The sequence below is a fragment of the Brienomyrus brachyistius genome, chromosome 8 (assembly GCF_023856365.1).
Source record: "Brienomyrus brachyistius isolate T26 chromosome 8, BBRACH_0.4, whole genome shotgun sequence".
In the NCBI taxonomy this organism is placed as follows: Eukaryota; Metazoa; Chordata; class Actinopteri; order Osteoglossiformes; family Mormyridae; genus Brienomyrus; species Brienomyrus brachyistius.
Genome location: NC_064540.1, coordinates 27074705 through 27096654, shown reverse-complemented (window position 1 = coordinate 27096654; position 21950 = coordinate 27074705). Strand labels below are relative to the sequence as shown.

Sequence of the window (21950 nt, the reverse complement as noted above, 5' to 3'; positions counted from 1 at the left end):
ATACCGAAAAAATACGTGCAGGATTTCGAAAATCGTGACTAATACACTCGTTTGTGTTTGCATAACTATAATCGAAGACTTTCTTTTGCATAATAACCCAACTAGCATTTCGTGAACTAAGAATGTTTTTACATCAGCAGCGGGGCTAGTGGAGGTAAGGTGGGTGTTATGACTAGTTGAGCTACCTATCGAGATGTGCTATCAAGCCTTTCTGCGCATGTTCAGTTTCACCGTTTGGAAATTAGGGATAGGTTTTAGGGTTTAGGGTGAGGGTTTGGGCTATCGATTAACACTACGGTCCTGGCCTCCCAGAAATCGGATTACCCCACCTGGGTATACCCCCCCATTTTCATTGGCTCTGAGTGACGTCAATCATACAACGCAGAAGGCAGTTTTCCCAAAACTTGTGTATGTGACGCAACTGTATTTTAGTAGTTTATAGAATTGCATGAATATACAAGAAACTTAATTGCTGTGTAAGCTTAATTTAAGAAAATAACCACGGTTTAATATTTTGTGCTTACAGTAGAAAAAAGTCGGTGGCATTCCCCCTCCCATTTTATTATTCCTTCCCCTGCCCCTCCACTGACAATTATCTGGAGTCCCCACTGTTACGAGACACATGCAAATGTTTGACTGCAGAGCTCGTAAATTCTGAAATCTGTAAAACTAAAATGATTGATGAAGTCCACTCATGGATATCAATTTCCAAAATGTATTTCTGATGACGTATATACAGAAACATTTCTGTCTGATTATATACCTATTGCAACCAGTATTCAAGTTTTTTTTATTATTATAATAATTGTCGTCGTGCAGAAGATCATACAAAAATGGCCTCTAGTTTTACACCTAATACTAGCACCTCATAGGCACATAAGCAGTATTTATTTTTACTGAGACATCGGGTTATTGGCAGAATTACGATATTCCGACGACCAAATACAGAATCATTGTTTATGTCATGAATTAAAACGTGAATGGAAAGTTTGCGTTTTAATCCCAGCGTTGTTAAATTTCTTTTTTGATTGTAGCCCGGTGATATTCGAAGAGGATATTTCCTGGCCGTGACTGACACAAAGGTAGGCTATTACCAGAAAAGTGCGCTTTAGGATAAAAATGCTTTTTTTGTCATTATATTTTTTTGACAGTCGGAGACAATGTATATATAGACTACATACTTTTGATGCAACAATTGTAGGAGTGAATGCATAAATATTGATGGAAAACTGGATATAGATCATAACCCTTATGGCTACACTACCTTCGTAATCATCACTTTTACTAAAATTGCGCGTAGTCGGTTTTATGGGCCATATATTACACAGAAGTACATTTCTCATTAAAGTCCTACTTAATTCTATCAGTTTGTGATAAGTATAATTCAGTTATGTGTTTAAATCTAAAACGCTTGAATGCGTTCCTTTCAAAAATCAGAACCAAGACATACACATTATGCCCAGCGTTATCTGGTTGAAAAGGAGCGCGCTAGAAAAAAAAGGGGAAAAGAAAACGAACAAGGACGAGCACTTGATTCCTCCAGCTCAGCTGAAGTTTCGGGCACAGTTATTCACTCGCCTTTCCAGACTCGTGAGGTTTCTGCCTTTGCGTGATCTGGAGCCAAGGAAAAAAATATTATAAACGGAGGAGTACCAACCAGCGACCGATCAATCATCCCCCCCACCTCTTTCATGTGTTTAAAGTTTCTTCCGTATTGCCAATGCGTATCAATAATCCGTATTTCCGAGGATTGCGAAAAGAACACACTGGCGATACTAAGAAAAGAGTAAAACCAAATACAGAAAATATATGACCTTTGTCATCTTTTGAGGAAAAGAATTAACTGGACCGGAGAGTCGTAGGAAAAGCAGCCAGGTATGTGCAGTTATGAGCCGATAGCGGCTTGCGACGCGTGAGCTACGGCGGCTCAGCTGTTAGTTACGAACGGCTGCCTTATTATTTAAGATAAAAAAAACGTTAGCTTAAGAAAGACGGGGTTTCTCGAATTTTGCATCTGTTCCTATTTAAATTCCCTGTAAGGTTTGTTGGGCTGTATAATTACTGTACCAAGGCGGCGCATTGCACGTCCGCAGTACCATTATGCAAGGCAGTTGAATAAGGCAGAATATAAAGTAAGTTATATTTGATCTAACAGGGCATAATTTTTTATTTTTTCATTTAAAACCTAGGTCTAAACAATCGCAGCCATGGACATCCCTCGTGGGCCAGCAGATTTCGGAGAACCGGGAAGAATACAACTGTTTAACGGGTCTGCTTTTCCGACGAATTATAGCGCTTATAACCAGACTGACGGCTTGCTGCCCACCAGTATCAAGATAACCATTGTTGTCGTGTACATGGTCGTCTGCGTGGTAGGACTCGTGGGAAACTGTCTGGTCATGTACGTCAACCTCAGGTAAGCGGCAGTGTGTTTCTCTCCGAGTTGTGAGTCTAATACGTTTACCATGCAAATCATTATGTTGGCCTGAGTATACAAAGGTCTTTGTGACATTGATCGCAAAGAAAAAAGGATATAGAATAGTCTATGCTAAAGTTAGAAGTAGCCCAATAATATAGCAATGTGGTATACTGAAAACCTTTAATATTCCGTCCTGAAATGGTAACTTTGTGCGTTTGTTATCTTTGTGAGGTGCAATTTACAGGTTTCTTGGTTACTGGAGGAAGTACAGTCAATATCAATCCAGGGAAAAGATTAAGGATCTGTGTTTGATACAACATGCTTCACATATCTGATAATCGTTTCAGGGGTAGGCTACTGCCCGGATGATCCATAAAACATTCAGCCTTGTATATTAACAAAAGGTTAAATCATTTTAAATAGCCATCTTTAATTCAATAAACACTCAAATCAGAACTATGTGCTTCTTATGGTTATCACAGAAGTCTGAGTGACTAAGATGTCGTCATTATTTGTGTTTTTTGTGTTTTTTAGTTTTTACTATAAGCTAAATTAGTTTGAACCCAACTGACATGACATGATTTTATATATAGCCAACTGCTACATGAGTCATCAAGTATGTTTTTCTGGAGATTGAGCATTTTTTTTTCGTGTTAAACATAGGCCACAATAGATTCACTTGTACAATCTTTTAAAATATTTTCTGGCGGAAGATTCTCATTCAGCAGATTTTCAGTGAGGTACCTTTTACCTGCTGTCTGTGACATCTGACACCTGCTTTAATAACACAGAGATTCATATTTTAATGATCATTAATCAAGACTGGGAAATCAGGTTTTGAAGAGTTTTCTGCATTCTGCCTGGTTTCTGTTGCTTACATGTCCTAACTTTATATTAGCAGTAAGTGTGCTGTCACGTCAACAAGCTGTTTTCTCACTCAAGAAACTGAAACATGATGGATTGTGGATAAGCTCGACTTGCATGTGAACCAGAATTTGTACATTCTATGCTGTGGGCTTTACTCAGTCACCACTCAGACATAGTTTTTCAAAGGTGTGACCTGTTTCCTTAATCCCGCCTACTCACCTGGAAAAGATGTCCATTCATTGGATGACCCCATTTGACTGTTTAAGCTGTAGGCCCCCATTAAGCAAAATGACACTTGGCATTTATATATTATGCAGCAGATCTCTAATACAAATAAGACTGTTTTAGTGTATTACCTGTGAGAAAAGTCTGTCTGATTATGCAAGTCATGTGGGTGGTGTTTGCTTCAGCAGGTTAGTGGGCTGTGCCTGTAATTGGAAGGTCATTGGTTCAAATCCCATGGCCACTAGTGGTGTTGGGCAACTGAGCAAGGCCCTTGACCCCACATATCCCAGGGATTAGCTGGCCCCGCTTATTTAATTGTGCACCATTCAATAACTAAAAGTACATGTATTTAGAAGTCATACATGTAAAAATGTTAGTGAAACTCTTGCAGTGAATGGAATTAGGTGGTCATTTTTGACACACCACAGCACGCACGAACAAAATGCGTCCTCTGCATTTAACCCATATGTGACATCATGACAAAGCAGGAGGCAGCTAATTCAACACCCAGGGAGCAGTGTCTTGCTCAGGGTACCTCAATGATGTCTTGCTGGGTAGGGATTTGAAGCAGCAATCTTTCAATTACAAGTGCACTTCCCTAACCATTAAGCCACCACTGCCCAGACAAACCAATGAGACTGGTCCCAGGCCATCCTCAAACACATGACTGCAGGATACCAGTCTCAGAGCTGCACACACAACCCACCAAGCTAAGCAGAGCTACTGAATATTGCAACAACCAGCTTTAATACCTTATTGAATATTGTTATATGCAGTATTGATTGTGTAGACATTCGTATCTTTATAGTGCAACATAAGTGTGACTTTTGATAAAATCTAAATCAAGGCATCACTTTTTTTTCCGTAAGAACACAGACTGTGGTTGAGCAGAATCACCAAAGTCAGTTGAGCAAAAGAGAATCCGGACTTCATGCAAAGGCTTTTGCTGCCCTCAGCATGCTGTTCGTCTTCAAGCGCACGGTGATCGATATTTTTAATCACAAAGTCCTCCATCTTCATCTCAAACAAGGTCCTAGATTTACCGCATTGTGCAAGAAATGCCTATCAAATTTGTACATCTCAAGCAGGACGCAGACTCAGGGCTGTCATGTCTGGTGGTTCACAGTCAACCGTTGTGTGACGTTTCAAATGACTGCAAAAAGTACATCATGATGAATGTAGTATATATTTATTCAGTTATTCAGTTCATAAATGGCTTGTAACCTTATATTTTACCATGGAAATATATGCAAATGCTCTGTCTTATGTTTTATTCTAAACATTGACTCATCCGAACCAAACAGGCACAAATAAGCAAACAAAAATGATCAAACCACTTGGCAAGGAACTGAAGATCACTACAGTAAGTGGTTAATATGCAGCTGATTACTAGTCTACTGTGGCAGCTTAGTAACACTTGCAATAAACATTATAATCTTTAAATAGCTGTTCCATCACTAAAATATGTGTTAAACAATTGACCAGTAAAGTTCGATTCAGATTCAGAAAACACTTTTATTAGCCAGTGCGGCTGGATAATGCCTCCAATAAGAGAGGTGAAGTGAACTTTATTTTCATTCCATGTGTGTACAAGTACAGCATACAGTGGAATGAAACAGATCGCAGTGGGACTGCGGTGCACATTAATACAAGGGAGACTGTACATGAGAGTACACTGGTGTTACAACACGGTAAACAAACAGTATAAGTATGAGCTAATCTGATGCATGAAAATAAAACTGAAGTCAGCTGTCATAGGCAGTGCAATATAAAATAAGGTGTGAAAGGATGCCTGAATATGCATGTAAGCATGAGTCTGGTAACGTGGCTTGTGCAGGGGGCGACTTAAAGTTATGTTGATTCAGTTAGGATGGGAGGCAGCTGACAGCAGGGTGTTGATGAAGCTGGCAGCCAGGGAGAGAGCGGGCTTATGTAGATTCTGGTGGACCTGATCCGGATGCTGCAATAAGTGTGGGCTGGTCTGCAGGAAATCACCTGTAATGTGTTACAAATATAGCTGCAATTGTACACATTAAGGATCCGACTTAAAATGACGAAACATGCATTCTAGTGTAATATCGGCAAACCTGCCTACTTAGGATAATTTCGGTAATTTGTAAGAAAAAATATTGTGTAATTTTCATGGGCATTTACCTATATATACATACCTCAAAGTAATAATTGTATAGCATACTACACTGAATGATTTCAATATTCTTATTCTGTTTCTTGTTAGTTCATCTTTAGTATTAGGTGCCTTTATATTGCATTGAAGACCAGATCCCCAAACACTGCCCTTGATATCTTGGACTTAATATAGAACAATATAGTATAATGCATAAAACACACGTCAGCTTTTAAACACATGTTTGTTACCCTGGAGAATTATCAAGGTTGCAATGTCATCTGAGGTAGGCTTGCTAACCAGCGAACTGACAGCAAGATATTTTAGTGATGGTACAGCTAGGAATTTGCTTGTCACATCAGCCATTTTCCAACCACTTTTCTTGAGCAGTAGCACAGAGGAGCTTGCAGTCTGTGCTGGGCAGCATAGGACACAAGGCAGGAGTACATTCTGGATGGGATGCCAGGCCATGACAGACCTCAGACACCCACCCGTTCGTACACTAGTGGAGATTTAGAGACACCAGTTATTCTAACCCCTGCAATGTCTGCAGGATAGTTGCATGACATGGGGAGAATGTGCGAATTCCAAATACCAAGAGGAGGGTCACACACTAAATCCTGGAGGTACGTGGTCACTGTGCTGCCCCTGAAATCCTTTATTATGTTTTTAATTGTAGCACATATAAACTATATTGCAGACTTTGCTTAGGTCACAGTGTGATAGATTACAGGCTGAATGCAGTAAGCATTAATGGCCATGGCTTCTGCCCTTCTAAGGAAATGTTATGAGATGGCATAACAGAGAGTTCCCCTTATTCATATTTCAGTTATCATGCTAAGTAAGAATAGGCACTTTCATACCGAAGTTCTGGTCACCGTTTACAAGTTCCTGGGCTGTTTGGACCTGAGACTTTTGTAGCTCCTGGTCACTTTCGTGTGTGGCTTTCATACCACACAACTGGAACTGGTACCTTTATGGTAAATAAGCATGAGAGAAGCAAAAGGTTCGTAAATTAAACTTAACGCATCATTTCTTACGAAACTACACTGGCACACCTAGACAATGCAGGATGAACAAGTCATATTGTTAGTTATTAGGTGGATTGATCGAGATCAAAACAGGATGCAACGTTTTATTTGTAATTTATTTATACGGTTCACAGCATATTTATAATTCTTAATAAATCTGGCCAGATCGATCATTCATTTTCTTCAGAATAACGATGTAACATTATCCCGCTAATAAGTGCTGACAGTTTTCACTGCCGGTGTTCTGTCGAGTTGAGCTACTTTGTTGAGTTAGGCTACAGTAGTGCTAATCGATAGCCCTAACCCTAACTACGAAAAAACCCCTAAAACCCTAACTTTAACCCTAATCCCTTAAACCTAACCCTGATCCCAAGACGGTGGAACTGCACATGCGCAGAAAAGCTCGATAGCACGTCTCGATAGATAGCTCAACTCGTCAGAACACCGGCACCGATGATGCTAGGCAAAAGTATATTGCTTATCGATAAGGTTTTCCGATGTAGAAATATAGAGACGCAAGAAAAAAGTATTCTTTGGTGCATTAAATGTAATTGAGGCACAAAAATAATTCCATTTGCTCAATTTTTGTTTCATTACTTCTATTTCTGTGTACCTCCACATAACTTCAGCACTGGTGCTTGTCATCAACCAATCAGCAAGTTAACATTGTAAGCACCATCCCAGTAGTTCGTGCTCAAACAAAAAGTGTCTAGTCTGTGTCCGAATTCAGGGGCTGCATCCTTGGAAAGACGTGGTCTCTAAAGGTGTAGCTTTCCTAGGTTGCATTCTTTAAAGGTTGAACAGAAAGCGTCGCCAACTGGGATCATCTGGCCTATGGATAATTTCCTACTTTTGTCATCAGCGGTTCCCGCCCTTACTCCCGAGTCACGAAGCGTCATTCCTATTACCTATCCAGGACAAACCCAATTCACTTTTGCACAATGACTCTTGTTATAGGCTGGGCCACGAAGTATCCATTGGCTGGAACTTTTGCGACTTGGAAAAACAAGGACACATTTCTAGACCACATTTAAAGCAGCCTTCAAAGTGGGAGAGACTTGTCTCATCAGTGTGATGCAATTGGTCTTGGAATACAGCCTTAGAAGGATGCAACCCCTGAGATAGATAACTAAAGTTGGGGGAGAATCTGCAAGCAGTGTACATAGGATCAGTCTTGGAGAGGCTAGTATGAAATTGGGGGTAAGATTTGTGAACTGGAGGGAGAAAATTAAGAGAGAAGTTGAGTGTCATGAGTGTAACAGTAATAGGAAAGCAATAAATAGATATTACATGTTTGATGTCTTCTACAGATTTAATATAGGAGGAGAGAAATTATCTTATACAGTACTTCTCAAAGGTGGCCTCTAGTTGGTCATTGGGGGTGCTGTGCCTTTTAATTCCAGGTGATAGAAAAGGTCAATAAAGATGATGTTGCATCTTGCAGGGAGCTCACATCTTGCAGGGTGCAAAGAATGATATAATTTTGTCAAGAAAAACTATTTAGAGGATCTATGTAGGTAAGAGCTGGCCCCCCATCCTGGGTTGTTCCCTGTCTCGTGTCCATTCCTTCTGGGATAGGCTCCGGACCCCCTGCAACCCGGTAGGATAAGCAGGTTGGAAAATGGATGGATGGATGGATGGAGGTAAGAGGTAGCACCGGTCCCACTTTTTCAGTGCCGATACCAGCCCGATACCTGAACAGAGGGTATCGGCTGGTATGAGTCGATCCGATACCAGAGCTCTTTACTTGAACTAGTAAATACAAATGAAAAAAATATTTATCAAAAAGCTTTGTTAATTAGGCTACTAGAAACATACATAATACACTGTTCCACCTTGTTTGTACATCTTGTTTTAAGCGTTTTTGAGGCATTTCATGCTTCAGTTTTAATATCTTCCAACTGAAGATACGCAAATGCTGAAAATGACCCACAATTTTTCTCCCACTGGCAACAGCGTCACTTCACTGTGAAAGCAGCCCCTCGTGTATCACAAGCTGCAGCGAGGGCTCAAAACAGCCCAAGCCAGCAACTCCCAGCCTGCAAATCATCTATTGCCTTTTTCATATTACTCACTTTGTTTTGTACAATTGCGTGTGCTTTCTTTAGTGGGATTTTCCACTAAATGCTACTTCCACCTCTCAACACTTTGGCTTTAGAAAGATTGCAAATCACTGTGCTACTAGTTGTTGCTTCAAGCTTAAAATACTTCCAGATTGCAGACACGTTTGTTAGTTTGCTTTGCAAGCATGCAAGTTCCATTTACTATCATCACCCTCACACTATCGAAGTTCTCGCTCTTCATACTGCAAAGGGTATATGCATGATGTCACAGCAGGCGGAAGTCACTGCGGTCACACCCACTGAGTGACGAAAAGACAGAGAGGTAGTGTTAGCGTTCAGTTTGAATGCCGTAAAAACACATCTAAAATGGGCAAGATCTGTCCTGTGATTTATTATTGAAATTGTTTTAACAAGAAGAGTTATCTTTTTCACAGACTGCCAAAAATTAAATATTAAGTGTCGGATGTGGATTGGTCACATATGGCTGATGTCCGATCCGTCTGATTAGTGGATCGGTGCCGATAGCGATCCCAAATATCAGATCAGTTCACCTCTAGTAAGAGGTTAGCTGCTCCCGGTGCCCATAGTGATGGGTAAAATGAAGATTTGAAACCATAACTAGATAGGATTATGATGCTAGTCACTGCTTCATTTATGATCACTTGAGAAGATGCCATGCTTTTTGAAGTGGTTATGACTATCCAGATGTTGAGTCATTGTGTGAGTTCTTTGCTAAGCTTTGGCTTTTGGCTCTCCGATTAGGTCCACCTTCCAGCAGTTGATGTTGTGCTCATGCTGTTGCCGATAGCTGTTATTTAGACTCCTTTTCATTGCAGCTCTCAACCTGGGAGAGCCTGAGGGTGGAATGTGAGCTAAGTAGAGGCAAAAAAAACTTTCACAGATCTTGGTTTTAAAGCTGCCCTGAACTGCACAGAGGAATGCTGATCAAGTCCAGTAATTAATGCTCACTATTAGTCATCTGGGGTCAGCATGTGTCTCAGTAGGCTTAGCCTCTACGTCTTTGATCAGAAAGGTTGATGGTTGGAGCCTGGCCTTGGCAGAATAGCCACATGTCTATGGGCCCTTGAGCGAGGTCCTTAACTTCCAGCCACATGCATATGACTGCCCTTCTCTGCCAAGCCTGCTCTTACCTACATGTGTGATGGAGAGAAAGATGGGGTAGGTGAAAAAAAACTTTCCCCATTGGAATCAATGAAGTGTGAACATTGACAAGTATGATTTATTGTCTTACTTGTACCTATTAAGTTTGGACTGTTTTTGTTGTTTGAGATAATACAGAACCCAAGATCGATACAAACACTGATGGAGCATAGTGATGACATTTAAATGGAAAGGAACAGCAAAGGCATGTAGAGGGATAAACACAAATGTGTCCTTCTTTTCTTTGAAGTCCTTGTGACCCTTTACTGGGAGAGCAAATGGAAGATGGGTGGGTAGATGGATTACTTGAAAAACTCCTCATTTTGCCTTTTGAAAGATAAGATTGTTGCCACGGTGGTGATTCTAACACTGAACACGGATATATATGAATACAGAGCCTACGCAATATTTTCAAGGAACTGTGACTGCATAATACATTCCAAATACCTTTCGAAAACACAAAATGAATGTGTTATATTTATAAATACTTGCATACTTTTGCTGAAGCAACCTTAATGCATTTCGGTGAATTTTTTGCATCATATCAAAATATAATTACTATTACAATATTACATATGCTTTATAGTCTTTTATTAACATCGGTATTGCATTTTGCAGTAGGTATTCATAGCAAGCGTTATGGGGTGCTAATGTGATTCTGAGATGAGGCTAATGTGTCATTTAGCACAATGTGAAGAGCTGGGCTAATGCTAAGGCTAGTATGACAGGGGCCTTTTGAGATCCAATACTAAAGATGCTAATGTCGGGGGGCGTGGCCTGCGGCTCAGAGCTAGACCTTAGCACTGATCATCACTTCCAATAAGAAGGAATTCCCAGTATGATAAATAGCCTCCAAATGGTATGTTTTCTGTATTTCCGTTAAATATTGAATATATAATCGCTGTTAATATGAATGTTTAAGGTTAAGGCTCACGCATACATTAAACGATGCTCATTGGCACATGAAATAATCATGGTCTCTTTCCTTTTCTTGAGTCTGCTTTTAGAATCCATTAGCAAAGAGCAACTCAGAAAACATCTCCCACCGCTTTAAATTAGATTACTCTTGTAGTTTTGTTCTTGCGTTGCTCTTTGAGTATACATGTTTTAATAATGATTCGGGTTCTGTGCTCCTAGAGTAGACAGACGCCTTATTTGAATAACGGTACAACAACTTGTCAACCCTGGGACCAAGTCAATCACAGACATCTTCATACCTCAGCCATTTTGTTGTGTTTTGCATGCTGGCACCAGACATGTGTTGTTTCGGTTGTCTTAGGCTGCAGTCTTTATGATGCTGCTGTTGGTGAGGTATTTTGGTACAAACCTCACAGTTAATTTGTGATGATGATAATGATGATGATCAGGTTAACAAAATGGACAGTATGATTCTGTCAAATTATATTATTACAGTTCTGCCTCAGACCTGCTTGTGCTGTTGTAGTGCATTAGTATTAGTAATATACAGCAGGTTAATCTAATTCAGTTTTTTATAAAACGATATTCAGTTGACTGTGAAGCTATAAGCAGACTTCCAGGGATCATTTCAGTGAGGGACTGCCTAGTTTGGCTCTTGACTGTGATGGTGATGGAAATGCTTAACAAAAATACCTCTCATCCTTCAGTTTGCATTCTGTGGTGTGGTTGAATTTGGCAAAAATGAACGGCCTTTCACACATGGGCCTGTAAGACGTCTACCAGCAAAGTCACCCATGTCCAGGAGATTTGTATTACCATTCAATGTCAAATTCTACTCAGGTTTTCAGACGTGTCCTGCCTTTCAAACATAATGCATCCAGAATTCGACCTGCCTCTAACCTCGGTAATAGGAAGCAGGGTGGGTGACCTTGGCCCCTGTGGAACAGGTTCTTTGACTTTTAAAATAATGCAGAATTAAGAATAGCGGACCCTGTGTCATGCCCAATGGGGCGGGGCCATCCAATTAGCCCCGCCCTGTTGTTTCCATCCTGCGTGCCCGCCTGTTCTACCCTACTGTATGCTCCTTGACCTGCAGCTGCCCATCCAATTAGCTGCCCTAAGGTCCTCTTGTTCTCCATTTCCTATTGGGTTTTCTCCAGTGGTCTCAGGGACGATAGGGCAGAAAACCAGCGATTGTGGATGCGTCACTTGGTTCAGCAGTTGATTATTGATGTGTTTATTGGAGTGTCAATAAATGTATTTTAACTGGAATTATGCGCTGCAAAAATGTTTGAATGTGACATTTCACATATTTGTTTCTGTCAGTCAGAAAACAGGAATGCCTGTTTTGGCCAGAACAAATGGACCCAAGTTTGACCTGTAGTTTACACCCAGTTTAGTCTAGACTCAGATTCTGGCAGTGCAGACATGATAAGGGGAACACACAGGATATTTCCTGTCCATTAAGTACTGCTTCCCTTTCCGTCATTTCAGTAACTCTCAGATCCCTGTGAATAATTCAGGTGGGGCAGAAGTGTGGGCATGTCCAGAATGAAAAGGAATACATTACCCGAGAGGCCTGCTCAGCCGGAGCAGCCCGCTGGTAGCAGACCTCCCACATGCATCGGGAAACATCCATGGGCCTTAAGCAGTTTGCCTGCCGCCACGACATCCTGCCTCCACCTTCCTGTCCGGCCCCCTTTCCAAACCCCCAGATGCTCTGTGTGCAGTGGGATTGTGTACCTCCACGGAAACACTGCACCCATGACACTTGGGTTTTGTTTAAATTACGGCCCCATTAATGAAGAAATTGCATCTAAGCAGTATGTGGGTCCCCTTGGTGAAGTGTTTTCTCTCTCTCCCCCCCCCCCCATGCACACATGGGTGCTTCAAGAGACTGCTCATGTATTTCCACATGGTTATACAGTATAGCAACAATGAAGTTAATACTCACGTGCAGAGGTCTAGCAAGAAATTTTTGGGTCCTTCACAAAATGACATCTTGGGCGGGGGGGGGGGATGGTGGTGGTGTATTTTTGGTCGATTTTGCTGACCGGGGCCCCCTCCGGTCCAGGGCCTGGGAAGACATACCTGTCCCACCCCCCTCAGGTTCACGATACTACTCTTATGTCATACCCCTCATTATCATTCATCCTCGTATTGATTTTGTAGGGCTATCCTGTTTTATTTATATATTCGGGAGCTTAAAAAAATTACTATTATATAGTATATTTATTGTAAACAAGTGAATAAAAATAATGATTTTTGTTATAAAAATCATAAATTAGGTATATTAATTACAAGCATCCAAAGACCTTCTGTGAGCACTGTGTACTGTATATATAACTGTGTCAGGATTAGTCCCTGTCTGGCCTGCGGGTGTCGCTGGTCACCCCTTTCATAGTGATTGTGTCCTTCGTGATTATTATTCTCACCTGTGTCTTGTTGTTCCCAGCCCTAGTGTTTTGTTGATTGTAATTGGACCACACTTGTCCCTCGTCTTACCCTCATTATCCATGTATATATGTGCCTGTCCTTGCCCTTTTTCCCTCAGTTGATCCTTGTGTGTTTGCACCTGTCGTGGTCGTGGTCGTGGTCGTGGTCGTGGTCGTGGTCGTCGTCGTCGTCGTCGTCGTCGTCGTCGTCATCGTCGTTGTGCTTTAGTTCCCTGCTTTAGTTTTTGTCATTTACCTGCTTTGTTTTGACCCCTTCTGGTCCTTTTGTTTCTTGTATTTTTTTGAGTTTAATAAAGCCCCATGTCTGTTGGAACCGCAGCTTTTATTCCGTAACCATGCCCGTCCACAATGCAAATCTATGCGATGAGTATATATTATATATACAGACCATACACTGCCTGGCCAGAAAAAAAGTCGCACAGTTTAATATTTTGTTAGACCGCCTTTAACTTTGGTTGTGGTGCACATTCATTGATGCATTGTTTCAATGTGTTTTTAGCATCTCAACATTTTTTTTCATCCAGAGTTGCATTCATTTCTCGTCAAGATCTTGTATTGATGGCAGGTGAGTTGAGCCACTTCCTAAAGTCTTCTTCAGCACATCTCTAAGACTTTTTAGTGGGGTTTAGGTCAAAACTCTGTGCTGCCCAATTCACATGTGAAAATGATTCCCTAAACCACTCTTTGACAATCCGATCCGTATGAACCTTGGCATTATCATCCCGGAATATGTTCATGTCTTTAGGTAAGAAATCATCCATAGATGGGATAACCTGGCCACCAAGTAGATTCAGATATTCAGCTGACTTCACCGTATTGCTGCATAATGTTGTTAAGCTTTAATAAAGATGCTATCATTGAATTTTAAGTATTTGCTGATTTAAATTCAAGTGGTGATTTTTTTTTTTGGCCAGTCAGTGAATAACTGAATTTATGGTTTTTTCAATAATTTGAGTTAATTTAATCAAAATCCTTTCAGCATTCATGCTAATAATAGATTATTCCTAACATATGCTACTAGAATGTGCAAGGAGTAATTCACGTGTTAAATGTGTGCTGTAAGTCACGTCAAGACATTAGGTGCTTCCTAATTCAAAGTATGTTGCCAAGGTGGTTACCAAGCAATTAGCAGGGCTCTCTGGCCCATACATCAGCTGCAACTTCTCAGTCAATGGGGGGAAGAATATTGGATTTTCACAAATTGGGTGGAAATGAAGTCCGGTAATTACCATTGTGTTTGGGGCTCTAACGAGGCTTTAACTGACCTCATAGCCACTGTTTTTACACATTTCTACCTTTGGCTAGGCGGACTGGTTCTGACCTGAGGACTCCTGCGGTTTTATAGCATCAGTGTTTTCTGCCTTCTGTAGTTATCTGAGGTGCCATCATGCCAGAAGCTGGGATAGACAATAGAGAACAAGTCCGCATTCCTCGGCAAAACATGCAGTTTTTTTTTTATTACAGAATATAAACATTACAACATTCAGATCCAATTACAAAACATACACAATTAAAATCTGCATCATAATTACATTTGCACTTGCTTCCACATCCTATGTGCATTGTGCTTATGTTAATTTGTGTCTTTGTTATATATGCATTGTAGCTACATTTATATCTGAAGGAAAAAAGAGCTTCTGACATGTACAAAGAAAAGCACATGTACGGTGCTTGATTCCCGCTTCAGTACTTATAAGAAAATAATAGCCTAACGTTGTTTGGACGGGTCTTTATCAAATGACCCAGGTGGAGATCTATACTCAAATACTCTTTCGCTGGCTGTTTAGCAATTTATTTCTGTAATTTTGTAGAGACCATCAGACTGGAGCAGAGTGTATATACTTAGTCTCAGTGAAAGAGAGAGAGAAATCATTAACCAATATCCAACCTTCCATTGATCTTCCTTAAATGCGTATTCGGTTCAGGGCTGCGGTTACCCTGGCTCCTATCCCAACACAATATGGGTAATTTAAAGTCACTGATTCATCTGGCTGTGCGTTTTGACCTGGGGAGGAAACCAGAGCCCTCCAAAGAATCCCAAATGCAAGGAGAAAAGCACCACTCAGAGCCAAGCGCATGATTTATATCCACAATCCTGCGGGTATGAGCCTATTGGGCTCAGCCACCACGAGTGAACAAAACAGTTTGGTCATATGTATGACTGTAGATTTACATCTGAATGCATCGCATGTAAAAAATTTATCGCAAATCCGAAATCATTTACGTAATTCTGTAACTTGACGTGTAGCGTACCGTGACATTTACAACAAGAGATTCACGCATTCATTTTGCGATGCGTTTGTCACATGTATTTTATAAGAGCAGTTTATATAGTTTGTAGCTGCTAATGTGCAATCGTAGGCGGGTAGGTAAGCTTGAGGTCCCCTGACTTCTTTGAAACTTATGCTCATCAGAACTTGACGACAGTGAGATTTTTTTTGTTGTCAAAACCCAATTGCCTCTCGCAGCGTGTCTTTCCCCATGTAACAAGTGATTTGTAAATGTAGTTCTGAAGTTGTACATGCATAAACTGTAATTTATAATCGCAAAAGTGGCAGGTACGGGCACACGCGCAACTCTGAATATGGATTTGCGTTTCATAAAATTACAATGTCGTCGTTGTTACTTTAGATGTAAATTTATCTCTATGCCCATGTTCCATTCTCCCCTCCGCAGTCTTACAGTCACAGCATGAAAAGTGGTGTATCCAGGACAAAGTAAAACACCCATGAAACCTGCAGTTTGGTGGAGGTGACTGGATACCAGCAGAACTTTTCAGTCTTTCAAATGCTAAGCATCGTGGTGCAGGGGCCACCAGACCTGGTACATATCCAGAAGAATCCGGGACTGTGTACGAGGTCAGCAAACTCCCAGATATGAATGACTATCTCTGCAGTATCAGGGAGTATACAGGAGAATTCCGGTCTATATACACCTCTTTTCACGCATTGAGTGATAAATCCTTCATCCTTGAATGTTACCCATATAAGACATCAATAGCACACCCTGCAGGAACATTTGCACCCGCGCGGGTTTAGCCGGCGTAGTGCCATGGTCACCAGATGAATTAAACCTGTCTGGCAGGAGGCATTTTTGCTGTGCTATAAGCCCACTTAGCAGGAATTTTTTATCCAAAATGAGTCACGTACCTTCCCACCCGTGTAGAAAAGTCTCAAGTCAAACATTTGATATGCGCACACTTGGCGACTGTGGGCAATTTAACTTATTTTCTGTGATGGCTGTTTTATAGTTTAATGTGCAACAAGGGCATATTGGCTGCTTGCGACAGTGCAATTCTGCAATGAAACATCCATCCATGCATCAATTCATCCATTGTATTTCCATTATATATCAGCATTACCACTAACTATGCTAAGTAATGCTATAGCTATGCTTGTTTAAGTGACTAATTTTTGATCCATTGGATGTATTTCAATTACATCACGGTGTACTGTGCTCTGAAGTATAGAGGAGTTATAAAAACAGTTATAAAACATGTTATGGTGCTACAGTTTGGAGTAAATAGGATTATTTAGCCACTGACCGAAGTGAAAATATAAATTTTCTATGAATATAAAAGCAGAAAGACATTGATAAAACACCACTAAGCTTTCTAGGTAGGGAGGTCAACGAGTTTTCCATTTGGAGTTTCATAATTATTTGAATGAAGTCCATGTCCATGATTAAAGCATTTAGCACGAGGTCTGGATAAATGCATGTTTTTCTGGAAGGTTCCAGTGTGAGTGAGTACATTGTCATATGTCTGTGAAGTGCTTGCTTTTATCCTAAGTGACCTGCATGTTAACATTATTCAGATGCAGCGAATGTTATACGATAAAATGGTATCAGTTTCAAAGAGAAATGCAACATCGGCAGATGCAGTGTCCTGTCAGGGTAAGAGATACGGTGACAAATGCCAAGACCCACAGAGCTGCACACGATTAAAATGGTGAATTAATGTCTGTGACCGTTTTACGACGATGGTGTCAAATCTGACTCACCACAAACCAAATTTAAATTAATTTACTTGAAACTGAATGTGTTAACCTGAACCTGAAGACCTCCTGCCTTGTTCCAATACCTAAGAAGCCTCATCCGTCTGCCCTTAATGACTTAGAAAGTCTTTGAGAGACTGGTGCTGGACCATCTCAGACATCAGGTTGCTCCTCTTTGCACTCACTGCAGTTTGTTTACCGCTCTGAGGTTGAAGTTAAAGATGCCATCATCTACTTGCTTCGGTGTTCCCACTCTCACCTGGACAAAGCTGGTAGCACTGTGAGGATCATGTTTTTTGATTTCTCCAATGCCTTTAAGACGATCCAGCTTACACTGCTATGTGAGAAACTCCAAGTGATGAAAGTAGATGCCGTCAACAACTTCCTGGATTACTGGACTACCTGATGGACAGACCAGAGTTTATATGGCTGAGTGGATGTGTGTCCGAGCAGGAGGTCAGTAGAGCAGTGCAGGGCACTGTACTCTCACCTTTCCTCTTCACCCTGAATACCTCTGACTTCCAGTGCAACTCGAAGTCCTGTCATCTGCAGAAAGTTTCATATGACTCTGCAGTTGTAGGGTGTGTCTGTGATGGACAGGAGATGGAGTACAGGAAACTGGTGGATCATTTCATGGCTTGGTGTAGGAACAACCGTCTCCTCTTGAATGTGACCAAGACGAAGGAGATGGCTGCGGATTTTAGATGGTCTAGGACTAAGCAGAACACAATTTATATCCTGGAAGAAATAGAGGAAGGGAGAGAATGGTACAGATACCGGGGCATTCAGCTGAACTATAGACTGGACTAGAAATGCAACACTGAGGCTGTCTATAGGAAGGGACAGAGTAGACTCTACTACTTGAGGAAGCTTAGGTCCTTCAATACGCGTGGCAAGATGTTGCATATCTTCTACCAGTCTGTCATGGCAAGTGCAATTTTCTTTGCAGCCATCTGTTGGGGCAGCAGTAGACTGGCTCTGTGCTAAGGACTGCTCTAGAACCCCTGGAGTTGGTTGTGGAAAGAAGGATGTTGCACAAGCTGCTCAATAATATGGACAATACTACCCACCCTCTACACAACCTACTGATCATTACAGGAAGTCATTACTGCCTGTGGCAATAACCATCTACAACAGCCCAAACAGTCGATGGCGAGTAATTCTCACTCGATCGCGAAGTGCAATTTAGCATGCAGACATGTCAGAAGCCAAAAGATCAAAAACGTATAATTTTCATTCACAGTGGGAAGAGGTTATTAGAGATTATTTTTTTGTTTACTCAGATTCGTAGTCCATATTGTCAGGATCGCGAATGTAGCGACGGGCTGGCTGGCAGGAGGGATCAGGCAGGGATGAGGTAGGCAGGCGGAAGAAGGGAAAACTGGGGATTTATTCGGGAGACCAGGGTAACAGCGACAAGGAAACATCGGACCTCAACCAACATCAACTAACATCAATGACAGACCAAAAGCAGGGCAAGACGTGGACTGAAATAGGCAAGACATGGCAAAACAACAGGGTACAGCTGGGTACGATCAGGGAAACACACGTGGATAATCAGGGGGGCGTAGCACACACGAGGATCGTACGAGCCGGGCATGACACATATGTCTTATATGCAATACGAGCGTGGCTTCACCAAAGGACGGCGATTTGGAGTGGCATTTCAGAACGATGCACAACAGCTACGAGGCCGAGTTCCCTGCTAAAACAGCCACATGCAGCCGAAAAGTACGAGAACTGAAAAGTCAGTCAGCAGCACAGCATTCAGTTTTTACCCAGTTGCATCTTCCCAGTGCCAGCGGCCCCACTAAGGTAGAGAAATACATTTATTTGCACTTTTTCAATTTGGAGAATTACCTGGATTTGTCTGGATTTGCTGTGTGCATGTTAACTATGCAGAAAGGCAATAGCTAGAGTAATAATAGAGTAGAGGAATAGCTATGGCTCCCTATTTGAACTGGTAGTTCTTGGCATACTGGCCACTTGAAAAGTAGATCTTGAGTTAAAAAAGGTTGGGCACCCCTGCTCTACAACAATGCATCTCTGAGCCAGAAGAGGAGACCGCTCTTCTAAGCAAATGCACAATGTACATTTACATTTATTTTGCACTCTAAGTTATATGTCAATTGTAAAGTTTTTAATCTAGCATAGTAATTTTTGTACATTTGTACATATACAGCTCCGGCACATATAATTTAGTTTCACTCATTTCTCAATTTATGGGTATCCTCCTGTGTAACAAATAAATTCTTCAAACTTCAGTCTGGTTTTTCCCTGTTTTTCATTAATGAAGGCCTTCTTCCTTGGTTTAAGGGTCTTCAGTCTTGCTTCTAGAAGCCTATTATGAAATGTCCTAGCAGTGCACTTCACACCTGCTCTTAATGTTTCCCATTTGTTTTGAAGGTCACACCAATTTATGAGGCACTGCCAGATAAATTGAGAGTCAGTTATCTCTGGTATTAGAAAGTTGCTTCTGCCCTCTACCTGCCTAATTTTTGGTTATAGCCAGTGTCTCCTGACTTCACCTTGTTCTTCTGTACTGCTGACTTTGAAATTCTGAGCCTGGAAGCAGCCTGTCTAGCAATATAAGCTTCTGCCAGCAGAACCAGGATTAAACCAGGATTTAATAATGCAGATTCTGAAAACATATGGAGTGGTCTCTTAATTTTATATTTCTGAGATTTGTAATTCTGTGTTATATCTAGCTTTATACCTACCTCATGCCTGTGCATTTCTGTCATCTATCTAAATTGATACTGTAATACAAAAAAATCCCCTTGGGTATAAATAAAGCAATTTGAATTTGAATCAAAAGCTTGAATTTTATTATGCGAATACCAGAGCCTGAATTTGAATATGTTTACCTGAACTTGAATTAAACATTTACATTTACGGTGTTTGGTAGACTCCCTTAGCCAGAGCGACTTACATAAGTGCTTGGTAGTCTCATCAGGGAATACATTCTGAATTAAAGAAACTGAATTTGCATTTGTTACCTGGATTTGAAATTATGAATGCTTGTGTGGTAATAAAAATTCAAGTTCACATTAACACATTCAAATTCGGTTAAAGAAATTCAAATTGAGATTGTAGTGAGTCTGATTTGACACCACTGATGACAGGCTTCTTCGTATCAGCGATGGAATGGTGTCTGGTGGAAAAGGTACATGTTTTGTGTAGTCCACTGGCATGCAGAACCCGACCCAAACCAAGCCGTACTGCAAAGAAGGTCTAGTTACAGTGCGATTGCAGCCCGCTTCGGTTTTCCATTGCAGAAGCGTTGGCTCGATTATTATTATTAATGTACTGTGTGTTAATTAATGCTTGCAAGTTTGTGAGAATCACCACGCTATGCAAGTATAAAATAACGAAATTAGCATTCACTCGCCTAATAAAGCAAGCAGAGGCGAATCAAGGCAACCAGGTTTATTTGGGGTCGAGCGAGGGAAAGTTGTTAGTCGTGTCCAAGTCATAGCCAGAAACCATACACCAGAAGCCAGAATGTAATCCAAGGTTGTCGTTAAGGAAAGGGAAGCCGAAGGTCGAAAAGCCAGGGAGTCAGTCCGGAGACGTGTAGCTGTCAATCCCAGCCCATGCAGGAGTGGAAATGGCACAACAGAGAACACGGAGAAAAACCTCGTCACATTAGATCAATAATGGCTTAAGTGGGTCGAAAATCCAGGCCTCACAGGTGAGAAGCAAAGAGGAGGCTGTGGCTGAAAAGGCACAGCTAATCTCAGCTAATTCACTGGAGGGGGAGACTGAGTGCTGAGAGTCAGCATCACGCTGCACATCATCTGAATCTCAGCTGGTTCCCTGCTGTGTGCCGTAGTGATGCTAGCATCATGCTACAGGGATGGATCAGTGCCCGAGGGACTCCTTGGAACACGAAGTAAAATGGGTGCAGCAAATTGTAGGTAAGTCCTGGAGGATCCTGCTTCAGTGTGCAGGAGATATGAGACTGTGCATCTTGCAGGGGGACCATGGTTCCAAGTATGGAGTTAAAGCCATGCTGGAAGAGCATCAGAACTCAAAAGGTGGTTTCAGAATGGCACACTCACAGCCGGCACCAGAAAATGTGGCAATCAAGGATATGAAAATTGCGATTTATTCATGCTCCACGTGCAGCCTGATGAGGCTTATAAAAAAGAATGAACAAAAATTGTATTGTTCAGGCTGGCAATTCTGGTACCTGACAGAAAATCAGGGATTGTCATTTTCACCAAGGGATGACAAATTAACTCAAGAAGATAAATGCTTAGAGAATTTGTCATTTTCTGTTTTTACTTGTGAAGGTCTGACAAATTTTGTTTTCACATTGACAAAATAATTTTGCACTGTCACTGGAAAAAAAGTTAAATACATCATGATTGCATTTTATAAGAGAATATAATGAGGAAGACAGTGTCAGTTTCCTCTTCACTGGATTTGAAAGATGTTCTCTCTGTAACGGTGATAGGGCCTGCACTGGTCATGACGTCACATGAGGCGTACTTGTGTTATTCTTTCGTTTATTACTTTCTCCACCCACGCCATGCAGAATCACTATCGACAAAGGAGACATTATTGGCATCGTGGGACAGGTGCTTCAGAGCGCTGACTGACTTTCTTTTGTCTTTCTGCATGTATTGTATGTTTACCCAACTTTCCCCTATTTGGTTGTGTGAATTACTCTTGACTTAATAAA

At 41.2% G+C, this 21950-nt stretch overlaps 1 protein-coding gene across 1 annotated transcript in view; it reads left to right on the top strand.

The window, feature by feature from the left end:
* Positions 1–1455: 1455 nt before the first annotated feature.
* Positions 1456–21950, top strand: part of LOC125748152 (delta-type opioid receptor-like) — a 32858-nt gene continuing 12363 nt past the window's right edge. Inside the window, exons 1-2 of the mRNA XM_049024024.1 lie at positions 1456–1875; positions 2190–2416. Coding sequence (XP_048879981.1) covers positions 2208–2416 — 209 coding nt within the window. The 5' untranslated portion in view covers positions 1456–1875; positions 2190–2207. The remainder of the gene's footprint in view (positions 1876–2189; positions 2417–21950) is intronic.